Here is a 26365-nt window from a genome sequence, read left to right on the forward strand (position 1 = left end):
CAGGGCAGTTGGGAGCACAGGACACCACGGAGATGGAGAGGGAGCATGCCATCACCAGGGCAGGCAGCAAGGACCCACGCCAGGCTCCTGCCAGGCTGCTGGAGGATGTCCCAGGCTGGTGGTCAGGCCACTGCCATCACTGGGCAATGCTCCCCACTCACACTGGAGCACAGTGCAGCCTCAGAGACCAGCGTCTCCTGTTAGTCAGAGGGAGCTTGGCAGAGCCCAGCCAGCTCAGCCAGCCCCCGCCCTGGCCCGGGGTGTGAGTGGGAGCGGAGGGATGCTGTGATCCCCAGACCTGGGTCTGGGCTGGGTCTGAAGCTCTCCCGTGTGACTCCCAGGGCAGAGAGCATCCACATGGCAGCTTCAGGGAAGGGAGAGAGGGAAAGGAAGAAGGGAGATTGAAGAAGGGAGAAGGAATAAAGGAGAGGGGAAAGGGGTAAGGGGTGAGGGGAGGAGGGATGTGCAGCTCAGCTCCCTTCTCTTACGGCAGTTCAGGGACTAGAACATCATAGAACCTGCAGGTTTTTCCAGACACAGCATTTTCAGACCTGACCAAAACTGCAGCCCTTTTCTCATTAGATGACTGCACCCAAGGACATCGTCACAGCCAGTTCTGGAGGTCTTGTCATCCCCTCCTCATCAGCCCTTTTCTTGCACAGGAGCCACCCCCTGCACCAGGATGGCTGCAAGAACACAACAAGCCACCCCTTCCCCACGCAAAAGAAGAAAGATCCAGGCTCCTGCTCTGGCTTAGGAGGGATTTGGGACTCACTGATACCCCAAAGCGCTGCAGAAGGAGACCCTAACCCTGTGCACTGGCTCCTCTATGCCCCGAAGTCCCCTTACCTGCTGCAGAGCACCAGGGCAGGGGCCCCTCCATGCACTCCACCACGGTCCCCAGCAGCAGGGCTGGCCGTGCCCCAGCCCCAGCACTGAGCACCAGCCAAGAGGACTGGGACGCCTATATAACACAGAGGTGTTGGCTGCGCATTTCATGCGGGTGCATTGCGCAAAAGCTGGAGCAGGGACAGCGACAGCTCCTGGGGAGTGAATGTGGAGGAACTCGTTCGGGTTTTAAAGGTCTGATATTTGCCTGGTTGGCCAGGGAGTGGGCGAGGAGCCAGCGTCAGGCGTCAGAGGGCAGGGACAGGAGTCATGGTCCTGCCTGCTTTCCCTCATGTAATGGGAAGCTGTGGCTGGGCTCATCCCTGGGTCAAACCCCAATGAAACAGGCACTAAAGGGGATGCCGGGACCCCAAACCCCTCTGTTGCTGCAAAGCAGGGTGAGCTGCAGCATCCTGCCCTGTGGCTGGGCTCCTGTCAAACACTTCTCACCTCCACCCTCCACCACTCCCCATCCCTTGCCCTGGCCACATCTTCGTCCCCACATGCCCTCACCTCCTCATGCCCCAAATGTTTATCCCCCCAGCCCTGCACTCCCTGTCCTACATCATCAGGTCAGAGCCCTGGTGTGGCAGTACATGACCCAAAAATACACTTGAGTAGGCATGGGGACCATCACTACCTCACACCTGCCCTGGGAAAGGGTTCCAGCATCTCTGGGAACCTGGGCTGGGCAGCAGCAGGATCCCTGTAGGCTCAGGGCAGGCAGGAGCCCCATTCTTGGTCATCTCAGCAGCCACTGGTGGTTTGTGAGTCACTGTTTGGCCACATGCAAGCTGGAAACCCACAGAGAGAAGGTTCCCTGTGGCCTTACCCGTGTCCCGGGGTGCTGCCCGTCCCTTACCTGACCCCCAGGCAAGAAGCCGAGAGGCATCTTCTCTGCAAAAACTGCCAGCAGGGCGGATTGCTCCTGCCTCAATCTCAACTCTTTCCAACCACCCCTGCCACCCCTCAGCCCAGTGAGCGGCCACAGGACTGTCAGCCCACGCGCAATCCTTGCCAAGCAGCTCCACGGGTATCTGGGTGCTGCTTGCTTCATCCAGAAGAGGTCCCCAGCGCAGGCGTGGTGACCCCAAGGCGCCTGCCTGCATGCCTTCCCTGGCTCTGGCTGTGGTGGTGCACCCACGTGACCTGGATTTGCACCATCAAGGGGTCTGAATGCCCCAGAGGACCTGGGGTCTCCATCATGATAAACCTTCAGGAGAAACCTGGACATACTGGGAGGTCTTGCCTTGGGGCAGGGAAGTGCTCTGCGGAAACATTCCCAGCCCTGTGCTCCTCCAGCTTCAGGAAGGTGCCCAGGGCTGTGCAGGGTCTATGGGGCAGGCGGAAGAGGAGGTGCACCCCCTGGCACCCAAAATCCAAAGAGATAAGCCCTGGAGTCCCTCCATGGGTAGGATGGGTGGTTGCACGTGGCTGGGTACTGCAGCAGGGCACAGGGCTGCAGGCGTGGGCAGCAGTATCAGTCGCTTGTGGGTGCAGCGGTTGCAGTGGTTACAACACAGGGCTGGTTTCTGGAAGGAGAAGGGTGGGTGCGACCCCACCAGAACAGCCCGTGCACTGGGACAGCTGCCAAACTGCATCTGCCCTCTGCAGAGAGCACCCATGGTGGGAGGCTTGTGCCCCAGGGGGCACCTCTTGAGCCATGAGGACCCGTCCCTCACCAGACAGAGACCAAGAGAATGTCAACACCTTCCACACCTCTGCTTAGGATCGAGGGCCAAGCCATTCCATTTGTTATCCCAGTTTTCTTGGGATGGTCAGAAATTGAGGCTGAAACCTCTCTAGACAGATCGTGCCAGGGCTGAGGTTGCACGGTCACCCCTGGGGTAAGCGTCCCCATCCCCTGGCCCCTCCTTCAAACTGCTGGAGTTGCCAGGGCTGCTTGCACCCATCGAGATCTCCAGTGTGGAACAAGTGATCTGGGCCAGCGGGAGCAGATTTGGGGCAGCCGAACATCTCGGCTTCTGTTTAGTCTCTGTTGGCACTGAGGCGGGGTGGAAATTCCTGTTTCCCATACTTTAAATGCTCTCCACATTCGGAAACTATGACCTCATGGTTCTATACATAGGCACTGGAAAAACGAGTCTGCCTCCCTTTGCTGCTTTGACCACGCCAAAATCAAAGGGATTTTGGCATATCACGGCCCCAGCTCTGTCAGCAGTTTCGTCCTTTCCCGGGCATGGCTTTTCTCCATACCTTTGCCCCACTTCCAGTGCAGCTACAGCTTTCCTGAGTGACAGGATTGAGTCTGCCAGTGCCTGAAGGACAAAAATCAGGTTCAAGGGCAAAGCAAGTCCCTAAACGCTGCCTGTATTTGTCACTCAGGCTTTAAAAAGTGCAGCTCATGGCCAGTATTTCAGCCCCACTTCAAACCCGATGCAGGGCCAAGGGCTCCAGGATCCTTTTATCCAAGCAAGAAGGTGGCACCAGGCTCAGCTCCTCTCCAGAGGCCACAGCTGAGGCCACCTCTGTTCTCAGGTTGGTGGCTTCCAGTGAATAAGGGACATCTCTGACCCCAAGAAGGACACAGACCTCGCTGCAGTGTCCCTTCCCTGCAACCACAGCGGCATTTGGACAGAGCTTTGCAGCCTTTCGCAAGGACAAGAGGTTACTGCAGAGACAGCCCTTGTCTTCCACAGCATCACCCAAAATTTCCATTCTCAGCAACCAGACGTGGAGGAGGGGAAATGCTATTACATACAGTTATGTGAAAGTGCTTATTTTCAAAGCACATTTAAAACCAGAAGATTGATCTATCTGTGAGTCTGGTGCCATGCAAATAATCACCATAGGTCACAATATTTCCATATCAAATCCATATTGCGCTTCCTCAGATCCTAACTGATGAAGCAGGGACATTTCCAATGAGCAAAGACATATCCTACATCCCTTCACTCAGCCGGGGCTAAGATCCTGGTGAGAAAATCCTGGATTTATTCTTGGTGGCAAGATGCATGCAGAGAGCTTTGCCATGCAGCCACAACCCGTCTGCGTGCTGGTGGCTGCTGGAAAGGCTGGACTGGGTGAAGTCTCTGGCTTGGGCAGTCTGTGAACGAGTGATGGCCAAAAGCTGCAGGAGGAATCACTGTGCCCATCTCTGTGTTGTCCTCTCTCAGTGCCATGAATGGCTGTGATGGCGAGTGTCCCTGCCCAGTGGCCTTGACATGTCCCCAGTGAAGCTGCAGGGCAGTGTGGTGGGGATGCTGCCCCTCCTGCTTCTCCTCAGCTCCTTTCCATGCTGGGCTCATTAGACTCATTACATTACTCATTTTCACCTTTTCCCCATCACCCTGGGTGGGCCCAGTGTGCTCTGCCCCATCCCACCCAGGTCACAGCCAGTCCTCCCAACCTCCCCCAGGTTTTCCCTTAGCAATGCTCAGCCTGCAGATCTGAGGCTCTGTAGCAGTTTCTGCTTGACCCATTCTCCTCCCACTTCTTCCCAGCCCCAGCTCACACACAGCAAGTTGTTGGCATTGATGGGAGCAAGGTAAAGGGGAGGGATGGGAAAAAGTAAATTTTTGATCCCAGCCCAGGGAGATATTCCAGCTGGGGAAGAAGCTTATTGAAGCAAAATTACTTCCCTAGGGCTGCACCGTGCTGGTGGAGGGTCCAAGGGTCCTAGACCCTATCTGAGTTATATCCAGTTCCATGGTGTCAAAATAAATTCAAATAGCTGAAAAGATGGAGAAGCTCAAGGGCACCCAAACTCCTTAAAGGGTCTTACGTGTCCCCGAGCTCATCCATCTTTTCCCACGCTTGCTTTACTTGAATTCAGAGTGGAAAAATCAGTGTCTGTTCCTTCTGGGTGTCTCTGCCCATCGGACACCTGGCAGGATGGAGTCCCACCACCAGGATGCCAACTGAGCTAAGACGGTGGCCCAAAATGAGCAAGAGCTCTTCCTTCAGCTCTCTCCTCGGTGGTTTTTGCTGTGCCCAGGAGGTGGTGCTCTCGGATGTGCTTTGGCTACCCTCAAAAAAAAAAAACAAACTCCCGAATGCACCGATAAAACCCTGAGCCTGCCTTTCCAGGGGTGCCAAGGTCTGGAGCTGGTGATCCCCACCAGCTGGGATGCTGCCTTTTCCTCACCGGCATGGATGGGATCTGCTCATCCTTCTGCCAATCAGAAATTTAGGTCCAGCCATTTGACGGGATGAAGGAACAGCTGGGAAAGTCCCCAAACCCTTTGCTGATCTTTTCCTGCCAGATGCTGCGGGCTTTGCAAAGGGACCTGCACAGTGCCTGGGCATCACTGCTCTGACCTGCCCCTGCCTCCCTGATGCTGGCAACAAACCCTCCTGGGAATGATGACCCTGAGTCTGGTGTGAGCCCTTGGAACCTTATCCTCATACCAAATATCAGGGATCTGTCCCATCTAGTCCATGCAGAGCCACACAGATCAATGGTGCATGGTTTTTTTCCATGCTTGGGAGGGCAACTGCAGTCTCCAGGGGCTCCTTCAACATTTATTTCCCCCCCAAAGGTGCCCTCCATCAAGCAGCTCACTGCAGGAGCTGCCTCGAGCGAGTCTGGGGGCAGCTCAAATGCAATAACCAGAGGTGGTGAGCAAGACCAGAGCTGCACGACCCCCCCGGATGTGGTGGCAAGAGCTGGCCCATGTCCCTGTCCCCAGGCCCAGGGCTGCTTCCCCACATGCCTCCTCATCTCCCTGGCCCTGGTCCCACCTCATATTCCACCCCAGCCTCTCCAGGATGCTGGTTAATGGCAGGAGGGAGGGGAGAGTTGAGAGCTGAGATTGCAGAGGGGTTGCTGCCTTTAATGGGAGCAAGTGCAGGTCAGCTTCAAGCCCTGCAATAATGCATGCCCTGGAGCAGCATGGAATAATGAAGAAAATCAGCATTTCAGGATGTCTCTACTTTTGACAGGCAAGCTGAGCTGCAAACAAGTATTCTTAGGAATTGCTATCAAAGTCTGTTGAAGGAAGTGATTTGGCAAATATTGCCCAGGCACCAAAGACAGCGCTCAGAGTAGTCAATAAAAATAGCATTTATCAAAAAAAGTCTCTGTATGGATGGATACAGCCATCTCAGAGGGGGACTTTGGGTGCAAGAGGGAGAATAAAAGAGGTGACCCCATGGCTGAGTGCAACAGAGGATTTGCTGCCTTTGTGCTTAAAGAAATACTCTGTTAAGTGTCAGCCCTCCCCTGGGCCTGGATCCAGCCATCGCTCTGTCCAGGCTGGCGGGTCCCCACACCGAGCTGTTGCCCTAGGCTGACCCATGGAGGATGAGAGTCCCTCATCCCCTGGCAGGTAGTGGGATGTGACTGCCGGCTGGCGGCAACCGCTGCCCTAATGATGCTCCTTGTCCTGAAGCTTTCCCCTGACCTGCCTTCACCTGGGCTGTCTGGGTAACAATCCCACTAAGCCATCTGGGCACATCCCAGGAGAGCACTGGGTATTGGTGACACATGGCTGTAGGTTGAGCGGCGAGCCCCCAGCCTCCCCCCTCCCAAAAATGAGCCCCAGGCTGCTGCAGGCATGGCAAGAGCAGGAGCCATGGGTGTTTGCTGCACTCAGCCTCATCCCGATCCACTTCATCCTGGGGGGGGGGGAGTCCCCCCAGCCATGCCGCAGAGCAGCGGCATGGCACCAAGTGGCTTTGTGTTCCTGGCCACCGCATCATTCCAGCAGGCTACCGGGACACGCGCCAGGCAAGCGGAGTCTTAGCCAGCCCCACTGCTGAGCACAGAGCCGTCAGGGCGCCCAGCCCAGGGCAGAGCCAGGGGGATCCCCATCAGCAAAGCCTCTATGGGGGGGCCGTGAAGGGAGCACCGAGGGGCTCTGCCTGGGCCAGTCATCCCCCCCACAGCCATTGCCCATGGACCCCCACTCCAAAGTCCTCCTAGACCCCTGCCTCTCCATATACCTCCCACACCACAGCCTTGCCACATCTTTCACAGACCTGCACTCCCTGCATTGCCCTCACTCTCACCCCCTTTCCAATCCCATCCTTCCCAGTCCCATCCCTTCCCAAATTCCTCCCAGCCTCATCCTTCCCTGCAGGGTTTCTCATATCCCCAGCCCTGTAACCTCCCCAAACCCATTCCTTCCTACATCTCTGCCAGTCCCATCCCTCCCTGCATCCCCCCAAGTCCCATCCCTTCCCTGCTCCTTGCTGGGAGGCACACAGAGCCTCACGGGAGCCACTTCTCATGGGCTCCAAATAGCCATGATTCAACCCATTGGGTTGCAAGGATGAAATACTGCTGCTGCTGTTGTCAGCGTGGCACTTGGATGGGGACCATGGGTAGGTGTGAGCAGCAGAGCTCACGTGCAGACGACAGGTCCTGCCCTGAAGGCTGCCCTTGGCCAGCTGGGGAAGGAGGCAGCGGGGCAGGGCTGCAGGATCGGGGCTGTCTGGGGGCAAACACCAGTCTGGGCAGGGAAGCCGATATTCCCCAGCACCTGCCAGCGCTGAGGCCAGCAGACTCATGACATGAGTCCTTGGTGGGAGACGTGCAAGGCCAAAGGCTGGCTGGGCTTTTTGCAGTGGTCAGAAAGCCACTGGATCAGACGTCACCTTTCCCAAGCCCTGGAGCAGCCAGGCTTGGCCAGTTTGAGCCCCATAAAGCTCTTGAGGTTCAATGAGTTGACAGTTCTCAGACCACATCCGCAGGGGCAGCACTCACAGCTCCAGAGCCACAAGCAGATATGGATGCTGCTGCCTAGCACAGAGCAGTGCCCTGCTTCATGGGCTGTATCCCACCCCATCCCAGCTTCTCCTTCACCCAGATGCTCCTTTCCCCTACAGCTGCCTGTCCTGGGGACTGCTGCCAGCCTTGAAGCCCTGCCAGGTCCCCCTGCCATGGCTGGGGCAGCTCAGGCACCACTTCACCTCGCCGATGAGCAAATCCTTTGCCAGGCAGCTGAGAGGCACTGCACATCACTCAGCCCTCCTTCGGCTGCTTCACCTGGTTAAGGAGTATGGGCAGACAGGGTTAGTGCAGCTGGAGCAGGGGAAATGGGGGGAGATGCTGGCAGCCCCATGTGTCTCCCCTCTCTGGCTGGGATGTTCCCAGCTCTGTCCACCCAGCTGAGATGCTCCTGGAGACGGTGAGAGCTGCTGGTTCCAGACACCCCTCCAAGGCAGGGATTAGTGAGAAAATCTCTGCCCTTCAAAAGCCAGTCCCGGCAACTATTTCTCCCTCTTGAACCTTTGCCAGCATCTCTTTGAGGTGATACCCATGAGTACCTGCACGTTGCAGGGCCCCACATCGGGGCCAATAATTCCCAGCCCATAACTGCTCCTCCGGGGACCCACATCAACCCTGTATCCCACCCTTTGGAGCTGTCTGCCCCACAGGTCTCCCTGTGCCATGGCACAGCCCTTGCAAATATATAACCCACCTGCCCCCATGGCCCCCTGCTCACCCCGCATCGGAATAACCTCTGGGAGACCCACGCCTGGACCGTGGGACAGCCCCGGCTCCTGCCCACGCCGGGTCCCCCTGCCTCTGTGAAAGACCCCCCTTCGCTCGAATCCATTACGGCTGCTTTGTCTCTCCCCAGCCTTTCAGCAGAGGGGCTTTTGCTGGTGAAACACAGACCTGGCTCGGCTGGAGGGAGACACAGCCGCATTGTGCAGCCGCTAATGCTAAGTGACTGCTCCTTTGTGCGGCTGGAAGCGCCGAGCCCTTGGCGAATGCATGGGAACAGCTCCAGTTTACAATGGGGTGCAGCCGGGAGCAACCTCAAAGCAAACATTGACTTAAAAATCAGTGTTAACCAGGCAGGCACACCGGACCTCTTGGGAAATACAGCCCCCGCCAGCACTACGCCTTTGTTGCCAGAAGCAAAACCCTGCTGGGCTGGGACAGAGGCGCTTGGTAAAGGCTGCTTTGATGGAGCTGGTGGCAGCCATCCCTGGTCCCAGAGATGCTGCATTGACATCAGCAGCTGACTGGGACAGCGGTGCCACCAGGCGCAGGGAAAGGCAAAGGGTATTTTGTTAACCTAAACCCTCAATCTGGGAAAGAGGGACTGAGGAGCTTGGGCTGGGGTTCAAAGTATCCCACTGGAGAGAAAAGAAACCAGGGGTTTGCCACTCCGTGGATGCCCCTTGAGAAATCAATGTAGGGTTGCATAGGTCACACCCTTGGCACTTTCATAAAGGAGACCCCCTCACACCCACACAGCTCATTTCCAGCTGCCTCACAAGTCAGGATCTCTGTGATGTTCGTAGCGAGGTCGCAGATCCATGCGCATGCAGCATGGATGGCTACCCAGCGCAGCGAGGCTGTTGGCGTGCAGCACTGACCCCTGCCCACAGCTCCCTGGTGAGAGCTCGGCTCATTTCCTTGCAGATGACTGTACTGCATCTCTGTCCCCTCGGGGCAGGGGCTGCTCTGTGATTGAAGAGCGTGGAAAAACTGCACCAAGACCACGTGGGATGTACAATGCAAACGGTGCACGCCATTTCCTCATGGCTTCTGAAGTGCAGAGAGAAAACCAGGCACCCAGCCTGCTCTAGATTGCAGCGATGGGCACCCAGCCTGCTTCAGAGCACAGGAATGGGTGCCCAGCCTGCTCCAGAGCATGACAGTGGCACCCAACCTGCCCCAGAGCTGGGCTGTGCACCCACCCAGCATCACCAGCTGTGGCTGCTCCTGCAGCACAGGGCTGGAAGCTGCAAAAGGAGATGTTCTCCCAGTCAGGCATCCAGCCTCTGCACAGCCACCTTGATCGCCCTGTCTGCCCTCCAGAGAGCCATGGAGAGGGCCAGCTGAAGCAAGAAGGTGGAGGTGGGTGGTGTGGACCAGGGTTGTGAGCATCACCAGCATCAGCCAGATGTGGCTGGGCACAGGGAATACCGTGGAAGGTGCACGAACTGGGAATAAGGCTGTTTCCAAGAGGGATGGGGCAGCTCCAAGGGCAGCTTGCCACCAGGATGACTTCTGACAGAACGCTGTGGCTTCCCTACCTCTCGCAGTCTCTAATTCAGGTGCAGTGTGTGGCTCAAAGCCGTGCTCTGCCGCACGTCCCAGACCCGGCACTGACGCTGCCGAGCAGCATTTGTGGCCTTGTGCAATACCCAGGTCACGCAGGGTGACCTGGAAAGCCCTGTGCAGGTGTCGGGGGACATCCATGGCACTGGCTGGACGCCTGGCTGAGGAGGGAGTGATGCATGCTCTCCATCCACAGGTTATCCACAGCCACCTCTCCCATCTGCCACAGGAAAATGTGGAAAAGCACCAGAGCATCAGACCTGGATAACCCCATATATGGGTGGATGGGACATGGCAGAGAGGCTGTGGGGACAGATGCGGGGGCAGAGGTGGCCTTGGTGGCACCGTGCCCATGGAGGGGACAGGCTGTCCCGATGAGGGCAGCTAGTACAGCTGTGGTCTCGGCCACTGCCACGCCACCCTGGCCCACAGGGAGCGAAGCAGGAGGGCATCCCTACAGCACTGCCTGCTCTAATCGCAGGCCGGCCAGCTAATTACAGAGGGTAGGAAATCAGGCATGCAAACGAAGCCTAAGTATTAGGTCAGCGCAAGGGAGCCCGGCTGCGGCTGCGGGGCAGGCACCTGCCTATGGCCCTGGGGGCTGCGTGGTCATCGGGACAGCCGGGGGAGCAGGGAATGGGAAAGCCGGGATGGAAGAGACAGTCCTGGGAGGCGGTTGGGTGGCCTAAGCTCGGCTCAGGGCCAGTGGGGTCCCTGGGGGGGTTCAAAGGGCCTCAGCGCACTGCGAGTTGCCCGCTCGGGGGGGCTCTTTCGGGACAGGAAAGCCGTGCAGAGGACACAGGGGACGAGGGCGGCTCAGCGGCTCGGGCCGTGCCCCGGTGCCCGCCCGCTCCCCTCCATCGCTCGCCCTTAGGGCCGGATGCCCCGGGCCTGCCCGCCCCGGGGCCCCGAGCAGCGGAGGGCAGGGAGGGGGCAGCGCCCGGGTGGGTCGGAAGGGAGAAGGGAGGGACGGGGCGAGCGGCCGGGGGTCCCCGGGCCGTGCCGGGGCGGGCTGTCGGAGGGGGTCGGTGTTTCCCGGGAGGGGTCGGCAACCGGGAGCCGCGGCCGGGCCAGCCGGGGCAATCGGGCCCGCACCAGCCCGGCCCCCCCCCGCACCAGCCCGGGCCCCCCCGCCCCACGTGGGGGAGGCCCCGCCCCCCGCTCCGTGACGTCGCTCCCCCGCCCTGCTGTGATGCAATCACGGGGCGGCCCCGCCGCCGGAGTACCCGGATGAGGCAGCCCCGGCTGCGGCGGGCGATGCCGCGGCTCTGACAGGGGATGCGCCCCGGTGAGTGGCGGCGGGGGCAGGGGGTCTCCGCGGCGGCCCGGTGCAGGGGCAGGGCACGGGGGTGGCGAGAGGTGGCCGCGGCCGCGGCGGGGGGGGGTGGGCGCCCCTCACGGTGCCGGGGGCTGCGGGCCCCGCGCCCCTGCGCCGATTGGCTGCAAACTGACAACGGGGCAGGTCCCGCCCCCCCCACCCGCCGTTGGTTGGCGGCGCCGCTCCGCCGCCTCCTATTGGCGGAAGCGGATGCCTGTAACTGGCCTGCCCGGCCCGGCCCTGCCTGCGCGGCCACCGCCCTGCGTGAGCCGGTTCCCCCCCCGCCTCGGTCGGCTCCTGAGGGGCGGCCGGGGCCCGCGGCAGCGCGGGGTGGGGGTGCGCGGTGTCCGGGCACCCCTTCCCGCCGGAGCCGGCCGTGCTCGCCCGGTGGCAGCGGCCTGCGGGAGAAGCCCCTCTTTTTAAAGGTATTTCCAGTTGAGCGTGAGGGACGGGGCCGTGGCTGGCGCGGCGCTGCCCCCCGCGGGCGGACGGGGCGCGGGGTTCGCCGTACAGCTCGGCGGTTCGGGCCCGGCTGCCCGCTCGCCCGTGGGTGCCGGCCGCGGCCGTGGGCTCCCGCTGCTGGGCCCGGGGGGCGGGAACGCGGCTGCTTGTGGCACCGTCGCGTCACGCTTGGCTCCGTCAGGCCGCAGGGCCTGTGGGCGCGGCGGGCAGCGGCCAGCCCGGGCCGGGGTCTCCGGCGGCGGGCGGGGAGGGGGCGGCTGTGGCCGCCCGGCGGTGCGCGTCCGTGCCGGTCAGAGCGGGGCGACAGAATTCGGGTGCCGAAGGCGACATTGCCCGCCCGAGGGAGCCCGCCCAGCCCCTGAGGGGGTCGCCTTCCGCGGGGCAGTGGCAGCCCCCGGCGTGGGGGCGCGGGTGCTCCCGCTGGAGCTCGGCGCCCCGGCCGGCCCCGCAGCCCCACGGGGGGCGGCGGGGGGGGGTGTCTGGGACGGCGCTCACGGTGGCGAATTGCTTCGGACTTCGCTCCTTCCTCCCTGCCGTGTCCGAAAGCGAAGGGACGTAACCCCCGTGCGGCAGTGAGTGAGTTCGTGACTCGCCTGGCCCTTACGGGGAGGGAGACCCCCCCCCCCCCCGTTTGCGGCCGTTGTGCCCCCCCTTTGCAGCCAGCTCTGGCCCAGAAGGTGTTAATTTTTCAGTCCTGCGTCCCCAGTCGCTGATGGGAAACTGGACATATGACTTGCTTCCGTTCTCATAATGTGCTTGGTAGATCAGATGTCTAGGGTACATCTCTATCGAATGCTTTTCAGTAATTCTGTGAGGGTTTTTCTCTGACGTTTTTGTCACTTCCCTCTCAGCTTAGTGAATCCTGTTGTATTTCGCATATGAGTGACTGCACTCGCAGTCCCTGCCTCATACTCTCAGTTTGAGTTTGGCCCGAATTGCAGCAGACATGCCGTAAAGGGTGAACCCGTCTGATGCAAGAGGAAATACATTACTAGAGTTACACTTCAGTTAAGACACTTCCCATAAACGCATCTCCCTCCTTCCTAGGGAGGAGGAGAGCTGTCCTCACCCACTTGCAGCCCAGCTGCATTGTGCTCAACCAGCTTGTGCTGGGAGTATTTAGTGACTCAGGGCTTCTCTGTTCTCTCTGAAACTATCTTGACTTCATCATGAGTGCGCATGACACTCATGTGGCAGAGGGCATTTTTGGATGCCTGTGGCGTTTATTGCCCTGAGAGGTGGTTAAATATGTGAAACCACCACATCACTGTAGAAGAGTTACTTGGATAAGTAAATCAAATTCTCCTCCACCACTCTTCCCCTGCACCCCCAACAATTCCTGGACACCGCAGAGGGTACATGGCCTTGTCAAGGTCAGTGTTTTGTTAGAGATATTAATAACTCTTAAGAGGAAGGGAGCTGTCCCAGGGCAAAAAAAGTGACCAGGCAGCTTTTATTTTTATTGTTTTGTATTTAAATTTGATGTGTCAGCAGTGTGACTGCACAGGCATGCTGGCTGATGGTGCCAGTTAACTGCGGTTCAGTGGGGTATGATAGGTGTGGGTAAGCAGTGCGGGTTTTAGATTAATAGTGTCAGGTCTGCCCTCTAAGAGATCGTCTGCCTTATAGACGCAGACCTGGCTGGGCTGTGTATTTCTGTTGTACATATGGAGGCAGAGCCCAGGCATTCTCCTGTTGGTTTACACGTGTGAAAATTTGATCTTGCATGTCATTGGGAGTTACAGAGGTAAAGATACGTGTTTAGAGGCATAGTGATTTAATTCCCCTCCCCCTCTTTGGGGTAAAGCCCTCCCCATCCATGGAGGTTGCAGACATGTGAGCTAGTTCCTCATTTGGTGGAGAAGGAAAGAAAAAAGAAAGGAAAATAAGAAAGTGGTGCGGAAATACAAGACTGATGGTGTCTGTGACCTTGGTGCCTCAAGGAGTCGTGTCTCTGGAGGCATGTCTGGGAGTAGACTACCAAAAAGTATGGCAACAAAGTACTATTTGTTCCCTCAGTCTATTACAGTTATTTTTGAGAAGCAGGGAAAGTCAGACTACAGAAAGAAAATGGTCTTTTTACAGTCCTTCTCGACATCTGTGACACCACAAACATAATCGAGACAAACCATGAAGTGCATTCAAGAAAACAGTCTTTCACTACTGTACTGCACTCGTCCATGGGCAAAATGAGACATACTAATCAAAGCAAATTTTTCTTGATATGATTGTATCCCTCTAGAGCTGTTCTGTCAATTCAGCTCAGCAGCAGATTGTGCTGTTTACCTCTCCTGATCAGCGTAGAGTTTGGGGATTTATTTTTAACTCTCATCTTGTTAAGTGCTTACTGAAGAGACCTAAGGCCCTCTCTGTTCATGGCTGGACTGTCACTAGCTTTTGGGTAGCATTTTTCATTTCCCTCTCCCTGGCGCTGGCTGAACTTCAGAGATGTAAAATCAACAGAATTCAATCCTCTGGGAAGAAACCTGTGCTAAGTGCTTTTCCCTTTAAGTTTCTTGGTCACTTGTCATTCTGCAGTGTCCGGAAGCATCTTAGCCCTCTGGCCATCACCTTTCCAGGGAATGTAGTCATCAGTATGATATTAATTGCTGAGACAATAGGGAGGCCTAGGCGATCTGTGTGCTGTCATTTGTCACAAGCTCTTTGCTGTGCATGTCATAAACTCACATAAATTCATTGCTCCTAGGTAGGGTGCTCTGTAATTTTTCAGGATTTAAAGAAAAAACAGGCAGCTGTGAGTTCGAGTAGATGCAGGCTGAGTGGATAATATCTAGAGGTGGTGTTGGGGTGTGCTGGCATGTGGCACCTTGTGCCAGCTGTCAGGATCAGTGGTCCTGGTGTTCATCATGTCCCACGAATTTTCCTAAGAGGTGATTTTCCAGAGAGCAGAGTCTGAGCCAGGGGAAGCATATCCTTTTTACAGCCTTAATTTCCTTCTCTGTTTGCTATTTACTCCACACCCTGCTCTATGTGGATTCATCCCGCTGGAGTTCAGGTTCCCGGGTATGGAGCTTGGAGCAAATTGTTCTCATGGTCAGGCCCAGATTGTTCTGGGACATGCTCATCTCCAGGGCCTTTCCTTCATCTCTGGAGATACTGAACATGCATCAGGAGCACCTGCCTCTTCAGATTTTCCTTTTTTAAGGTGCTTCAGTAGTGTTACGTGGGAGCAAATAGTCAGACGTCTTAAACTTCCTACGTTAGTGAAAGGGAGAAATGTTTTCAGTAGTTGTAGCTTGATTTCTGAAAAGAGGCTTCTTGCATCAGTACCTTTCCTCTGGTTTCAAGGCTTTCATCCTAGTGCTGGCTAACTCATCGCAGGTGTTTTTTGCCCCACTGGATATCATACATTCATGAGGTGTGCGAGTCTTGGCTGTGTGGTGTAAAGCATACCTGTTCTATTTGATTAATAAGGCCAATCCCACCAGAGGCTGTTGAGATAACAAGGCTTTACTGTATGGTATTTGCTTATCTTAAAGGCTTTTTGTCTGAACCTGGCACAAAGTTCTTGCAGGTAGCATTTGGTTATCTTTTGCCTCCTGTGCTGTCCAAATTGGAAATGCAGTATTTATTATTACAGCAGAGGACAGAGTCTTGTGCTGACGCTGTGCCCTGTGACTTTCTTTTTTTCCTGAAAGCTCATATGCTGCTGTTGTAAGAGGCAAGGAGGCATTTGTTGCGGTTCACCCGAGAACATTCAGTTCAAAAATAGTATTGCAGGAAAAGACAGAGGTTCACTTTCTGAAGCAGCGATGGATGTGGGCAGCCTTCCAAAACGTGTATGAAAATGCCTCCAGCTCCTATTTCAGGATGAGAAAAACAAGCACAAATTGATTGGTGAAATCTAATCCATGCCATTTGTTTGTTTTTTGTTTTCCATATTCTAATAAATGAAAGGCAACGCAGATTTGCTTTGATTTTTGGCTAGAATGTTCAGTTCCTTTGCTTTGAGTCCTGATTGGGTTTTGGGAAAAAATCCAGAGCTTCAGGGTTTTGGGGAGGTTACCTGTTGGTTCTTGTGGTTTGAGAAGGTGGAGAACGGTGGAAACAAGATTTCTTCTGCTTTTATGTCTGTGAATCAGCATAAAATGGGAAGAGGAGGAAGACCTGGTTGCTGACAGTCCTTTCTGCTCTCCACAGCAGCTCTGGATGGTGCCAGCACTCAGCGGCAGAGTCATTCCCTGCGAGAAGGGGATGACTGCGGCAATTAACATGGCACCTGGCAATTTTGGGGACTTGGGTAGCCAGAATGGGTTATCATCTCAATAACTGAAAGCCACAGGCGAGCTTGGCAGAATTTCTTTATCAAGTCCTATTTTAGGTAGTTACTTGTTTAATCCAAAGCTCAGTGGATGTTTGCCTTCCCTTCGGTGGTGGGGCAGCAAAGCGTAGATGCGGGAGTTTAAGCACTATTGTCGCATTTGAGTGGCCTTGCACTGCCTCTGCTTAATTATTTGTGTGAATAAAATGAGGAAGAATGGTTTATCCAGCCACTTGAGATGCTGCAGGTACATCCTGGGTGAATTGCAGCTGCCTCCAAGCAGTACTCAGAATTGTTTTGGACACGCTTCTGTAGCTCAGCCTTAATACGATGCGTCAGTGAATTGACTTGACTTTGAGAATGGGGAGGAGTGGATTCCCAACTGTGGGAAGGGGTGGGTAGAAGTTGAAACATGGTGTTACATTTCAAACTTAGTGTTTTGGTCTGATACTTGATCCAAACTCTAGCAGCAGCCTCCAGTCACATGGAGAGCCGGGGAAGCTTTTTTTAAGTTACTGTGTTACACTTCAACTGTGTTTGTGCTTTGGTGACTTAGCTGAAGGGTGGGTCGGTAAAGAGTTTGGTTTGGCCTCCAATGCAAGATTCCTTGAGCTACTTGAAAAATACCGTCTGCATGTTGGTTTACTTACTTCTGCTACATGTTGGATTCAGTCTTTGGCTCTTGTAATATCCAGAGGACACTGAGCATCTCACTTATAAAGACGCTTTTGGAGGTGGGAAACAAGATTTGTCCCATACAAACCCCCCTGGATTTAGAGAAGTTCTTAACCTACAAGCTGCATTTTTTTTTACGGTGATCATGGTGTGGAAAAGCTGTTCCATTTTAACAGCAGAGAGTTACTCTGCCCCGCTGACTGTGTAAGTGGGGGCTTGAAAGGAGCTACCACGTTTTGAGCATAGTTCTTGTTTGAGAGCTGCTTTGGATCCTGGAGTTATGCCCACGTAGCTGAGTTTTCCCAGGGCACTGCGTGAATGCTAAGCTGTGTTGTAATGAATTGAAGTGAGCAGCAGCATAAGCCTGCTCTCATTTTCCCTGGAAGACGCTGCTGCATTGTCTTGTTTGTATCCTGAAAGCCTCAGTGTTGTTTGTCAAAGGCTTGATTCTGCGAGTGCCACGTATGCAAAGAAGCCCATGAATAGGAAGGACTTGCCGTGCTGGTTCTCAGCTCCTCACATAATGCCCAGAGCCCGGACAACTGGCAACAGGCTGAAGCAAAGCCGTTTTTGTTAAACTTTTGGTATTCTGTGGGCATCCGCTCTCCCACACATGAGATGTTTAAAATGTCTGGTTATGTTTTGATAATGCCTAGGAGTCACTTTCTGCCAGGCATGTGCATGTGCTTAGGTAGGCCCGTGTTTCTATACCTCATGTGCATGTGCTTAGATAGGCCCGTGTTTCTATACCTTAAATAGAGGGAATGGGCAAAGGTCTGGCAAAAGTGAAGTCATTTACTTATGGGCACATGTGTGCTGGTGGCAGGTTTGGAAGGTGGCTGCATCTCCCAACTCGGAGTAGTGTTTTGGCTATGAACTGCCCTGTTTGCTGAGTGTGTCTGTGTGCTCTTGCCTCTTCCTCTTGTCCCTCATGTTTGCGAGGGAAGACAAGCGATGTAACCATGTACAAAAACTGGGATATGGGTGTTGGAGCTTAGTATTGCATGCTGGCATGAGCATCCGATGTAGGTGTTTATGCAGTGCAGTCAACAGATCAAAAATCCATGCTGGTAGCATTAGGCATGGTGATAGAAGAGGCATGGGTAATTGTGAGCTATCACCTGCTTAGCCAAGGCGGGCGAGGGATGGGTGACTTGGAAAAGGTCATCTTGCTCCTGCTGAGTGGATTTAGGGAGGAAAAGTTGCTGCTGAGGGGCATGAAGTACCTACCATAGAGCTGAATCTCCTCCCTCCGGTATCTAAAAGGAAAGGGTCTTTTGACCAAGGGCGAGGGGCTGAGTCTCCTGCATCAGCAGTTGATGACTGTGAGTACTTGTGGGTCCCAGCAGCCCTTCTGACACAGACTGCGGCTTTGCAGGGATTCCTCGGCTGTTTATTTCCAAGGGCGTACCCCGTGTGAGCAGACAGGAAGGAGTCTTGGGCCCAGATGTACTTTATCTCGGCTATTTCTAGGAAATGGTGTGAGATGTTTCTGTGTACAAACTTTTTTTCTAAACACATCTTGAATTTTGCTGATGGGTGGCTTCCTGGCTGTTTACCTTTTGAGATCAGCTCCTCCTGAACTGTGGGAGCTGACCCCGTTTTATGCTGTGTCTCATTTATTTTGGGGTGAATGTGCTTCTCAGAGTGAAGCCTCTCAGACTGTGCCAGTTCAGAGCAGAGTGCCTTAGAGGAAAAGGTCAGAAGGCTTTTTTACTGAGGCAGTTTCAGTGAGAACAGTGCAGGACTGATGTTATGGACAGCACGCAGCACTAGCTGAGCTGAGCTGTTCACCTCTTCCAGGCAATCTGAATTGCAGTTCAGGAGCTGCCTGACACCTGCTGTGGCTCTGGCATATGACTGCTTGCCTTAATGCACCCGGCTGCGAAACCGCAACAGTTTGGGAGGTGATTCATGGGCTCTGCCTCCGCTGTAAACAGTCTTTTGCATAGGACTTGGGATCTGTCCCTGTGCCGTGATTAAGCTGCCTTGGTAACAGGTGCAACTGCTGAAGCAAGTACACCCAAATAAATTTTTATCTGAAAAGGTACGGCAGGACTGACAGTATATGTGCTGAGGGAATTATAATGGCTCCGTATGTATTTTTTATTTTCTTGGTACAGGGCAATGCAGAAAAGGAAGCACTGTCAGTTCTCTTGGGCAGCATGGAGACCCGATTGTGACAAACTCACTTCTGCAATAAAGCTGTAAAGTTTAAATAAACACAGTGGGAGAGTTGGGGTGTTTTTGAGGTTCTTAGCACCCTCTGGGTAAATTTGATCTTGTGCCCTTGGATTGTGGCAGCTGCAGTCTCAGGTGAAGAGCAAATGTGCTAGTTTTGCCTCACTTTATCTGTGAGCTAAGTGCCCGTCTCTGAAATGAGCCTGTCTGCCCTCTGATGAAAGCATGGGATTGTTTTGTCCCACTTTTAGGTGTCTAAAATGTGGGTCACTGAGATGCAGAACATATTAGTGTGACAATTTTAGGCCTGAAGGGACAGTGTTGGCTATTGATGCCTGTTACTATGAAAGTCAGGTTTTCTAGGTCAACTATTACTGATAGATGAGCTTGATGCAAGCATTGTTTAAAGCCTCTGCATTAAACAGAGAAGAGGTTTGTTTCAGCTTATCTTTGCTGGGTGTTAATAACAGAATTTGAGTCTTTGCTTTTGGGGGTAAAATGCCTGCTTGTAAAAGTTGTTGTGGGATTGCGTGGGGAGAGCTCAGAAATGGTACGTGGTGTGGTGCATCTGGCTGTGGTCGGGAACTGTGGCTGTCTGAACACTCCTCTTGGTCCTGGTGTGCATGGCAGGATGGTGACCACCGCTTCGCCAGCTCCTGAGACCGGGTGTGTGTCAAGGATGCTGAGCAGCAGTATAGAAAGTATGTGTTAAGTTGTGTTTCGCTTGCTGGCTAGTAGCCAAGCAGCAATGCAAATGGCATCCAGTGGTCCAAGCAGCTGAAGAAAAGAGGTCCTCATTCCTCATCCAGACAGTGTGGTCCCCCTGCCTTGGCATGGGAAGCTGCTCCTCTAAACACCTCCAGGCTCGAAGCACTGTTGTATGACGTGACTGTAATTTTATGAGGCTGATCTTTCTTGTGTCTGCGAGGGCGGAGGGAGAAAAACTGTGCGGATAACTTCTGTCGCCTGCATGTTTTACGTGAAGGCAGGAATCGGCTAGGACCCACGTAGGAAGAGTAAACTGAAAATTAATCTTCATAGCACAGTGTGTTAGTGGTTGACCTCAGGGTGTTTGTCCTCATTCATTACATGCCTTTGCAGCTCTAATAGAGTTGTAGTGTGCATCACAGTGTTGGTGACAGGAGGCAAAATCTCTTTTAACAACATTTTATGAACAGAAGTGGAAGCTGTAGCAGCTGTAAATTTTGGTATCCTTACCAACTGCGGTCCTGAGTGAGCTTGTGGCATTAACTGCTGTTTCAGTGGCAGGTACAAAATACAGCCAGAATTTCTGGTCTTGTTTCAGGCTGCTGCATGAGCGTTTCCAGAAGCTGGGTAAAATTACATTGCTTGTTGTAGCAGGTCTCTGCTGAATGAGGCTTGTTAGGGATCGTTAACATCCCACTTGTGGGTGCCAAGTCTGAATGCCACTGTCAGAAAGGCTGTGGCAATGAAAGCCCAGTATTTAGCAGCAGTTTTGGGAGTGGTCTGCCTGTCTATTTATCCCGAGTGCATTATGTTTGTATCCTGCAGGTTGTATTGATCATGGACAGTGAAGAAATCCCGACCTTTTCGAGTCCAAAGGAGGAAACTGCATATTGGAAAGAGCTTTCCTTGAAGTACAAACAGAGGTACGGTTGTACACTTGCAGGCTGGATTAGGTTCCTAATGGCCAGAACACTGTTTAATCTATTTCTCTGCAAGGCTACACCAAGATGGGTATTAAATATTTTAGAAAGAATTTCTTGCATATCCAGCTTTAAAATTTCCAGCCTTGTGGGAGCTAAGTATTTCTTGCACAGCGCTACCACGCCAGGAACTCCAGGCTATGTTTTGAGCATGTTTGAGCAAGAGCAGAGCCCTTTTGCGATCATGTGCATCTTTGTATAATTAAAGTGCTACCTTAAGTAGTATCTTGACGTTTAATCACAGGAAGGGGCCTTTGGGCTTACCTTGTATCGTTACTGTTCCCTTGAGCTTCTTGTAGTGGAATTATTGGTATGAAAAGTGGCTGACTTGGTGTCTGCTGCAGTTTATTGAAGTGTATTGTACCTCATAGTCCAGCTTGTACCAGTGGTTTGTGTCTTTTAGGGGGCACAGGGCTTTTTGGTTACCAGAAGTGACAGGAGGGGTTGCTGTCTTGAGTAACACTGTGCTTCTTGTGGGAGAGGGGTGTGATTTGTCTGGCTGTTTTGGGGTTTTCTTTATAGAGTGGGGGGCACTGGAGGCTCCCAGTTTTTCTTTGGAAAGCTTTCTTTGCATTCAGTGTTACTCAGGTGCAGTGAGGTGAAGCCAGTTAAACCTCTGTCAAGCCCCAAGAGCCCAAGCTTCAAGTTGTTGGTTTTTTTGTTTGTTTGTTTGATTTCGGGGTTTTTTAAAGGGGAAGGTGGAGGGCATGTGGAGAACCCTAAGCTTTTCTTGGGTGTCAGAAAATTCTGTGTTTCCTGAAGCCTTGTTAGTTTTCTGTGTTGCTTGCTAAGAGCTGAACTATTATGTATGGCAAAGATGCAAATTTAATAAGCAAAGTATGTGGAGTAGCTACTTCTAGTATTTAATAACTTGCAGTGGTACAAGGTAGGTATGTGCTGGCTTCCTGCCCAGGTGCTCAGTAACCCTAAGATTCAAGTTTTCATCCTTTTCAAGAACCTTAAATTTCCAGGTACTGCAGAGATACAGAATCTGCTTTTCTCTCTTATAGTTTTTGACCAAAATTGGGTTAAATGTTTGCTTAATTAATTGACTTTATCAAGTCTGCTAGCAGTGAAAGCTAATGGAGTACAAAGTGGGTTTCAGACTTCCATGAATCCTGTAAATAGCCTTGATACAGGTTTCTGTTCACACATGCGTTTAATGTAGCTGTTCGTTTTGATGCAAGAGAATTAATTTCCTTTTATAGCTAAGCTTAATGTGATTTCTCAGTTTCCCCATTTTTCTTTTTCCCCTTAGAGGTCTGTAGGTGACACTTAAGCTGAAAAAACAGGAGTTTTAAAGTATTTAATATTTTAGAAGAGCTGTGGATTTTCTTTTAATTTGGGAGATACTGGCTTGTCAACTGATGAAATCCTCTCCTTACAGCTTCCAGGAAGCTCGCGAAGAGCTGGCTGAGTTTCAGGAGGGAAGCAGAGAATTAGAAGCTGAGTTGGAGGCACAGCTAGTCCAAGCTGAGCAGAGGAATAGAGATTTGCAAGCAGATAACCAAAGACTGAAGTATGAAGTGGAAACATTAAAGGTAGGCCTTTTCTGTAATAGCACTGCTGCTTCTTAAAGATATGTTTTCGATCTCATTTTAGATTGTCTGGTCTGTTTGTGGTCACTGAGTATCCCAATGAAGTAAAGGAGTTGTCTGTTCAAGATCCAGACCAAAGTATGACATGTACTCCAAATAAGGCCAGCAACTTACCAGGGAAATTTCTGGTGGAATTTTTCTTGTTCACATCATGAAACTCTTGTCATGGAGTTTGTGCTTGTTTGTTTGAATTCTCTAGGCTTTGCCAAGTAGTAGCTTTAGTAGTTACACAGGCAACATCAGCATAGCAACAGTGTGGACAACACAAGTATGTTTTTGTCACACCACTGCATTGTCATCTTCCTTTGCAAACTAAGGGGTTTTTGCCCAGAGGTCTCCTTGGTTTTGAGACCTTAAAGAAAGCTGAAGATTGGTGATTTGTGCACATCTTTCAGAGAGAAACTAATTAATTCTTAACAGCCATATCTGTGGAGACAGGAATTGTGTAAAGATCTGCATGTGCAGAAGGTAACTTTTATTTGATGCCTGTATGTTAACAAGTTCTCGCCTCTTTTGGAATCTTGGAAAAGCATCATTTGTTGTAGTCTTGAGTTATTTTATTGAAGGCAAGGGTTGGAAACTTACCCAGTGGAATTAAAAGTTTATGGGGTTACTTGTTTGCATATCCACTCCTGGCTTTATCTGTAAGGTCAATAAGTGTTTTATAATGTCAGCAGTTTTTCCATAAGCCCCTGTCTGTACCCTCAGAGCTGGTGAGAGTGTTTGGGAGTGAGTTCCACCAGTCTTTCAAAGATGAGCTTGTGGACCTGGAGGTTTTGCAACAGATTTCAGTAGATCTCATTTTTGCTAATGGAGGTGTCAGACAATTTCTGGTAACAGTGTGGCTATTGTCAGGGGAGAGGCACTGAAGGGGAGGCTATGTAGTTAGATTTCTCTCTGGCTTCCTAGATATTTGAGACTTCAGAGCAGCTGTCAGTGCAGGCTGTTGGGAACAGATGCAGGGATGCATTTCTGAGCAGCCAGCTGTGTCGTGGCAGGATGTCTGTGCACAGTGCAGCATTTGTGATTTTATGCTGTGTCCAGCTCTGACGTTCAGAGCAGCCTGTTCTTTCTACTTCTCCAATTTGCTCTGTATTACCAGCAATCCCAAATCGGCAAACTGCAGCGAGTATGTTACTTTCTTTGTCCCATTTTACTACTGATGACTTGGAGAGTGTACGCAACTGATATTTATCTCACTGCTTCTTTCTTTCAGGAGAAACTGGAGCACCAGTATGCGCAAAGTTACAAGCAAGTGTCGTTGTTAGAGGATGACCTGAGCCAGACACGGGCCATTAAAGATCAGCTGCATAAGTATGTGAGGGAGCTGGAGCAGGCCAACGATGACTTGGAACGTGCAAAGAGGTGAAGACTGCAAACCTCTTCTTTGCTTTAAAGTTTTCACTAGATCTTTTCTTTGCTACCCTGATCATCGTATTATTCCTTAAAGGGGAAAATAACATGCATTCAAAAAAACCCAAACAAACCCAGAGACATTTGATTCTTGAACAGTGCTGTTTACCTTTGGAGTTCACCTCCATCAGCTGGTAGTGTTACATTACAGCAAGAAAGGCAGGGGACCGAAGTGCTTCGTGTTTCTGTGAGAAACAGGCAGTGCGAGCAGGCTCAGAGCAAGCCAGGCCAGTGCGCTGCTTTTAGTACTACCAGCTAGGTAACTTTATAATACATTTGTGATCCTTGTAGCTCAAAGCCCCTTTGAAGTAAGAAGCTAATGCTTTACATAGTCCCTTTTAAATAAAGCAGGCCAAAGGAGTCTCCTCTTCCCTTGCATAACAGCTTAATGACTATAGGGAACAAACGTGCCCTTTATAAATGCATAAAATGAACAGGCTGCTCTTAGCAACGCCCAGTTTTGGAGCAGGTCATGCTTCCGTTTTGCTGAATGGGAATTTTGCCATTGATTCAGTGGGACCAGGAATGAGCCTCTGGCTATCTGGCAAAAAGATCTGAAAGCTGAGGCCCTGTTTCCACAAGGCTCTTAACCTCCTGACTAACTTTTGACACTAACTTTTGAGCAAATTGGGTCTTAGCTAATGTCCCAGTGCCCTGCTTTTTGCATTCGCTGGGCTGTTGCCTGTCCAGAGCTCTGGAGAGTACAGCACCACCTGAGCCAGTGCTTAGGAGCATGGGAAAAGTGGAGATGGGTGCACTGGACTGGCTCTTTCCCAGCTCTTTGGTACATCTCTGAGAGCCAGATGCTATCATGTTCTTTTCATCTGATTTCCCTGCTGCTTTGGAGTTTAGTCCCTTCTAAGAAGCATTTCCATAGCTTTCGAATTACTAACTTGAATGTAGGCCCTGCTAACATTTTTCTTCTATTATGTTTTTGAATACTCTTTTATGTTGGCTGAGCTGAAGAAACTAATATTCTGGATTTTGTTTCTAGGGCAACAATAGTTTCACTGGAAGACTTTGAACAAAGGCTGAACCAAGCTATTGAGAGAAATGCGTTTTTAGAAAGTGAGCTGGATGACAAGGAATCGTTGCTAGTTTCTGTACAGAGATTAAAGGATGAAGCGAGAGGTATGGCTTGCTTGATTAGTTCTGTGTCTTGGTACATTGTTGGCTTGGTAAGAGAGACATGTAGCAACCAAAGCTCATGTTTACAGAAAGCCTCACATAATGAGACTTGCACTGGATGCGTAATGTAAGCATTGGGTATTACTAACAGTATGTTCTCTCTTCTTTGTATGTCCAGTGTAGCTAAGAGGAAAAATTTCCTCATGTAGGGCAAAGTTAATATCAGATTCATTCAGGATGTTTTAACACAGGGAAGTACAAAAGTAGTATGTTTCTTAGATGTAACAGAATATGGGGAAGTGTGCTGCAAAAGTTCCAACTCGCTGTGGTTTTATGTCTTGTATAGGAAGGGAAAGCATAGGAAATGACAGGGAAATACATCATAAATGGTTAAATAACTTTCTTTAAAAATCCTGTCTCCTGTGTTCCTTCTAAACCTCTTGGAAATTGCCTGGTTTATTTAAGATATTCCAGTGAAGACTGTGATAAGACTGGTGTGATCCGAGATGTTTGGGATAGTGTTCTGGGATGTCATCAGGAGCTGAGGATTCCCCAGTGGATTAGGCACTGAGGATGCTGGAGATGCATTTTTTTATTTTTTTTTAATGGTTGATGGAAACTAATTTCTCTAACAGTGGCGATGATCTGCTCCTCAGCCTGTGCCTGCCTTTAATGTAGTTTAGTGGTTTTCAACTTTGTTTCCCAAGTGAAGCTTTTCTAAAATAATTCCTCAGTTAAGGCCTAGACCTGAGTGTGAGACAGCACACTTGACAACAGGCTGGGATTTTTTTGTTGTTGTTCTCCTTTGTGAAGTTCTTTGGACCATGCTCGTTCCCCACAAATTGAAAGCTTTTATTGGAAGCACAGGAATTTTATAACAAATATGAAAAGGGAAATACATGTGTTGTAGTTTGGGGTTAGGGTAATAATACTGGAAAAAACAAAAAAACCTAGGGGACTGTTTTCTAGAACACTGGAATGATATGCAGAAAAGACATCTTGTTTCTTGGATGAGTCATTTGGAAACTTTTAGTGTTTGTTAGGGTAACAAAGCTACATGTTATTCCCCCTGACAACAGCCCCTTGACAGCAAGCAGGAACACTAACCACTAAAAGAGCTGATACAGTGTCAAAGTCAAATATTTCTGATTGAACAGCCACAAATCCTCTGCTAGGAGCCTAAGTAGTTTTTCATTTCAGCTGTGCTGTTTTACTTAAAATCAGGTCTAAATATTTGTGAGAACTTAAAAGCCACAATGTACAACTAATTTTGCTCTTGCATGTTATACCAGATTGAGGCAAGGAATAAGAAGTCTGTGGAAGATTAAGTTGCTGTACCCAAAAAGAAACAACCCCCTTGTAATCTATCGTTTATTTGTGTCTAGTCCCTTCTAAGGATTTTATAGATTCAATGCTGAGCTGTGCTGGATGCTCTTTGTAGCAAAGGTGTGTGGAAATGGGAGGGGACAAGGTAGGGGTAAGCGGCAGTCTGGAGAGGAGGTGAGAATAAAACATGGTGTTTCCTAATCTCTAGTCTCTTTCCCTGTGGTTTGGACTACCCAGCCTCTCCAGTCTACTCTTCTACTTGTCGAGGTATCAAGAAACTGGGTTCAACCCTTTGACTGTCTCTGGCTAGTGTGGAGTCCTGTGGTATATTAACTGGAAGAATAATGTGGGGAACTGGAAACAAGAATAGGTTATTCTTCCCTTTTTCCAGCCTCTGGGCAGGAGCCGAGTGTAGTTCGG

General features: G+C 51.7%; 1 protein-coding gene across 6 annotated transcripts in view; it reads left to right on the top strand.

Annotated features, from left to right (window-relative positions):
- Positions 1-11070: 11070 nt before the first annotated feature.
- The window catches only part of NDEL1 (nudE neurodevelopment protein 1 like 1), a 29127-nt gene continuing 13832 nt past the window's right edge, over positions 11071-26365 (top strand). For 3 of the 6 annotated variants that reach the window (XM_037409402.1, XM_037409411.1, XM_037409373.1), the window contains exons 1-5: positions 11071-11162; positions 20326-20423; positions 21868-22021; positions 23295-23443; positions 24486-24622. In XM_037409402.1, coding sequence (XP_037265299.1) covers positions 20338-20423; positions 21868-22021; positions 23295-23443; positions 24486-24622 — 526 coding nt within the window. In that variant the 5' untranslated portion in view covers positions 11071-11162; positions 20326-20337. Of the gene's footprint in view, positions 11163-11440; positions 11618-16795; positions 16816-20323; positions 20424-21867; positions 22022-23294; positions 23444-24485; positions 24623-26365 lie in introns of those variants that run through there. The other 3 variants (XM_037409380.1, XM_037409388.1, XM_037409399.1) reach the window with 3 other exon arrangements.

Source organism: Falco rusticolus, chromosome 1 (genome assembly GCF_015220075.1).
Source record: "Falco rusticolus isolate bFalRus1 chromosome 1, bFalRus1.pri, whole genome shotgun sequence".
NCBI lineage: Eukaryota > Metazoa > Chordata > Aves > Falconiformes > Falconidae > Falco > Falco rusticolus.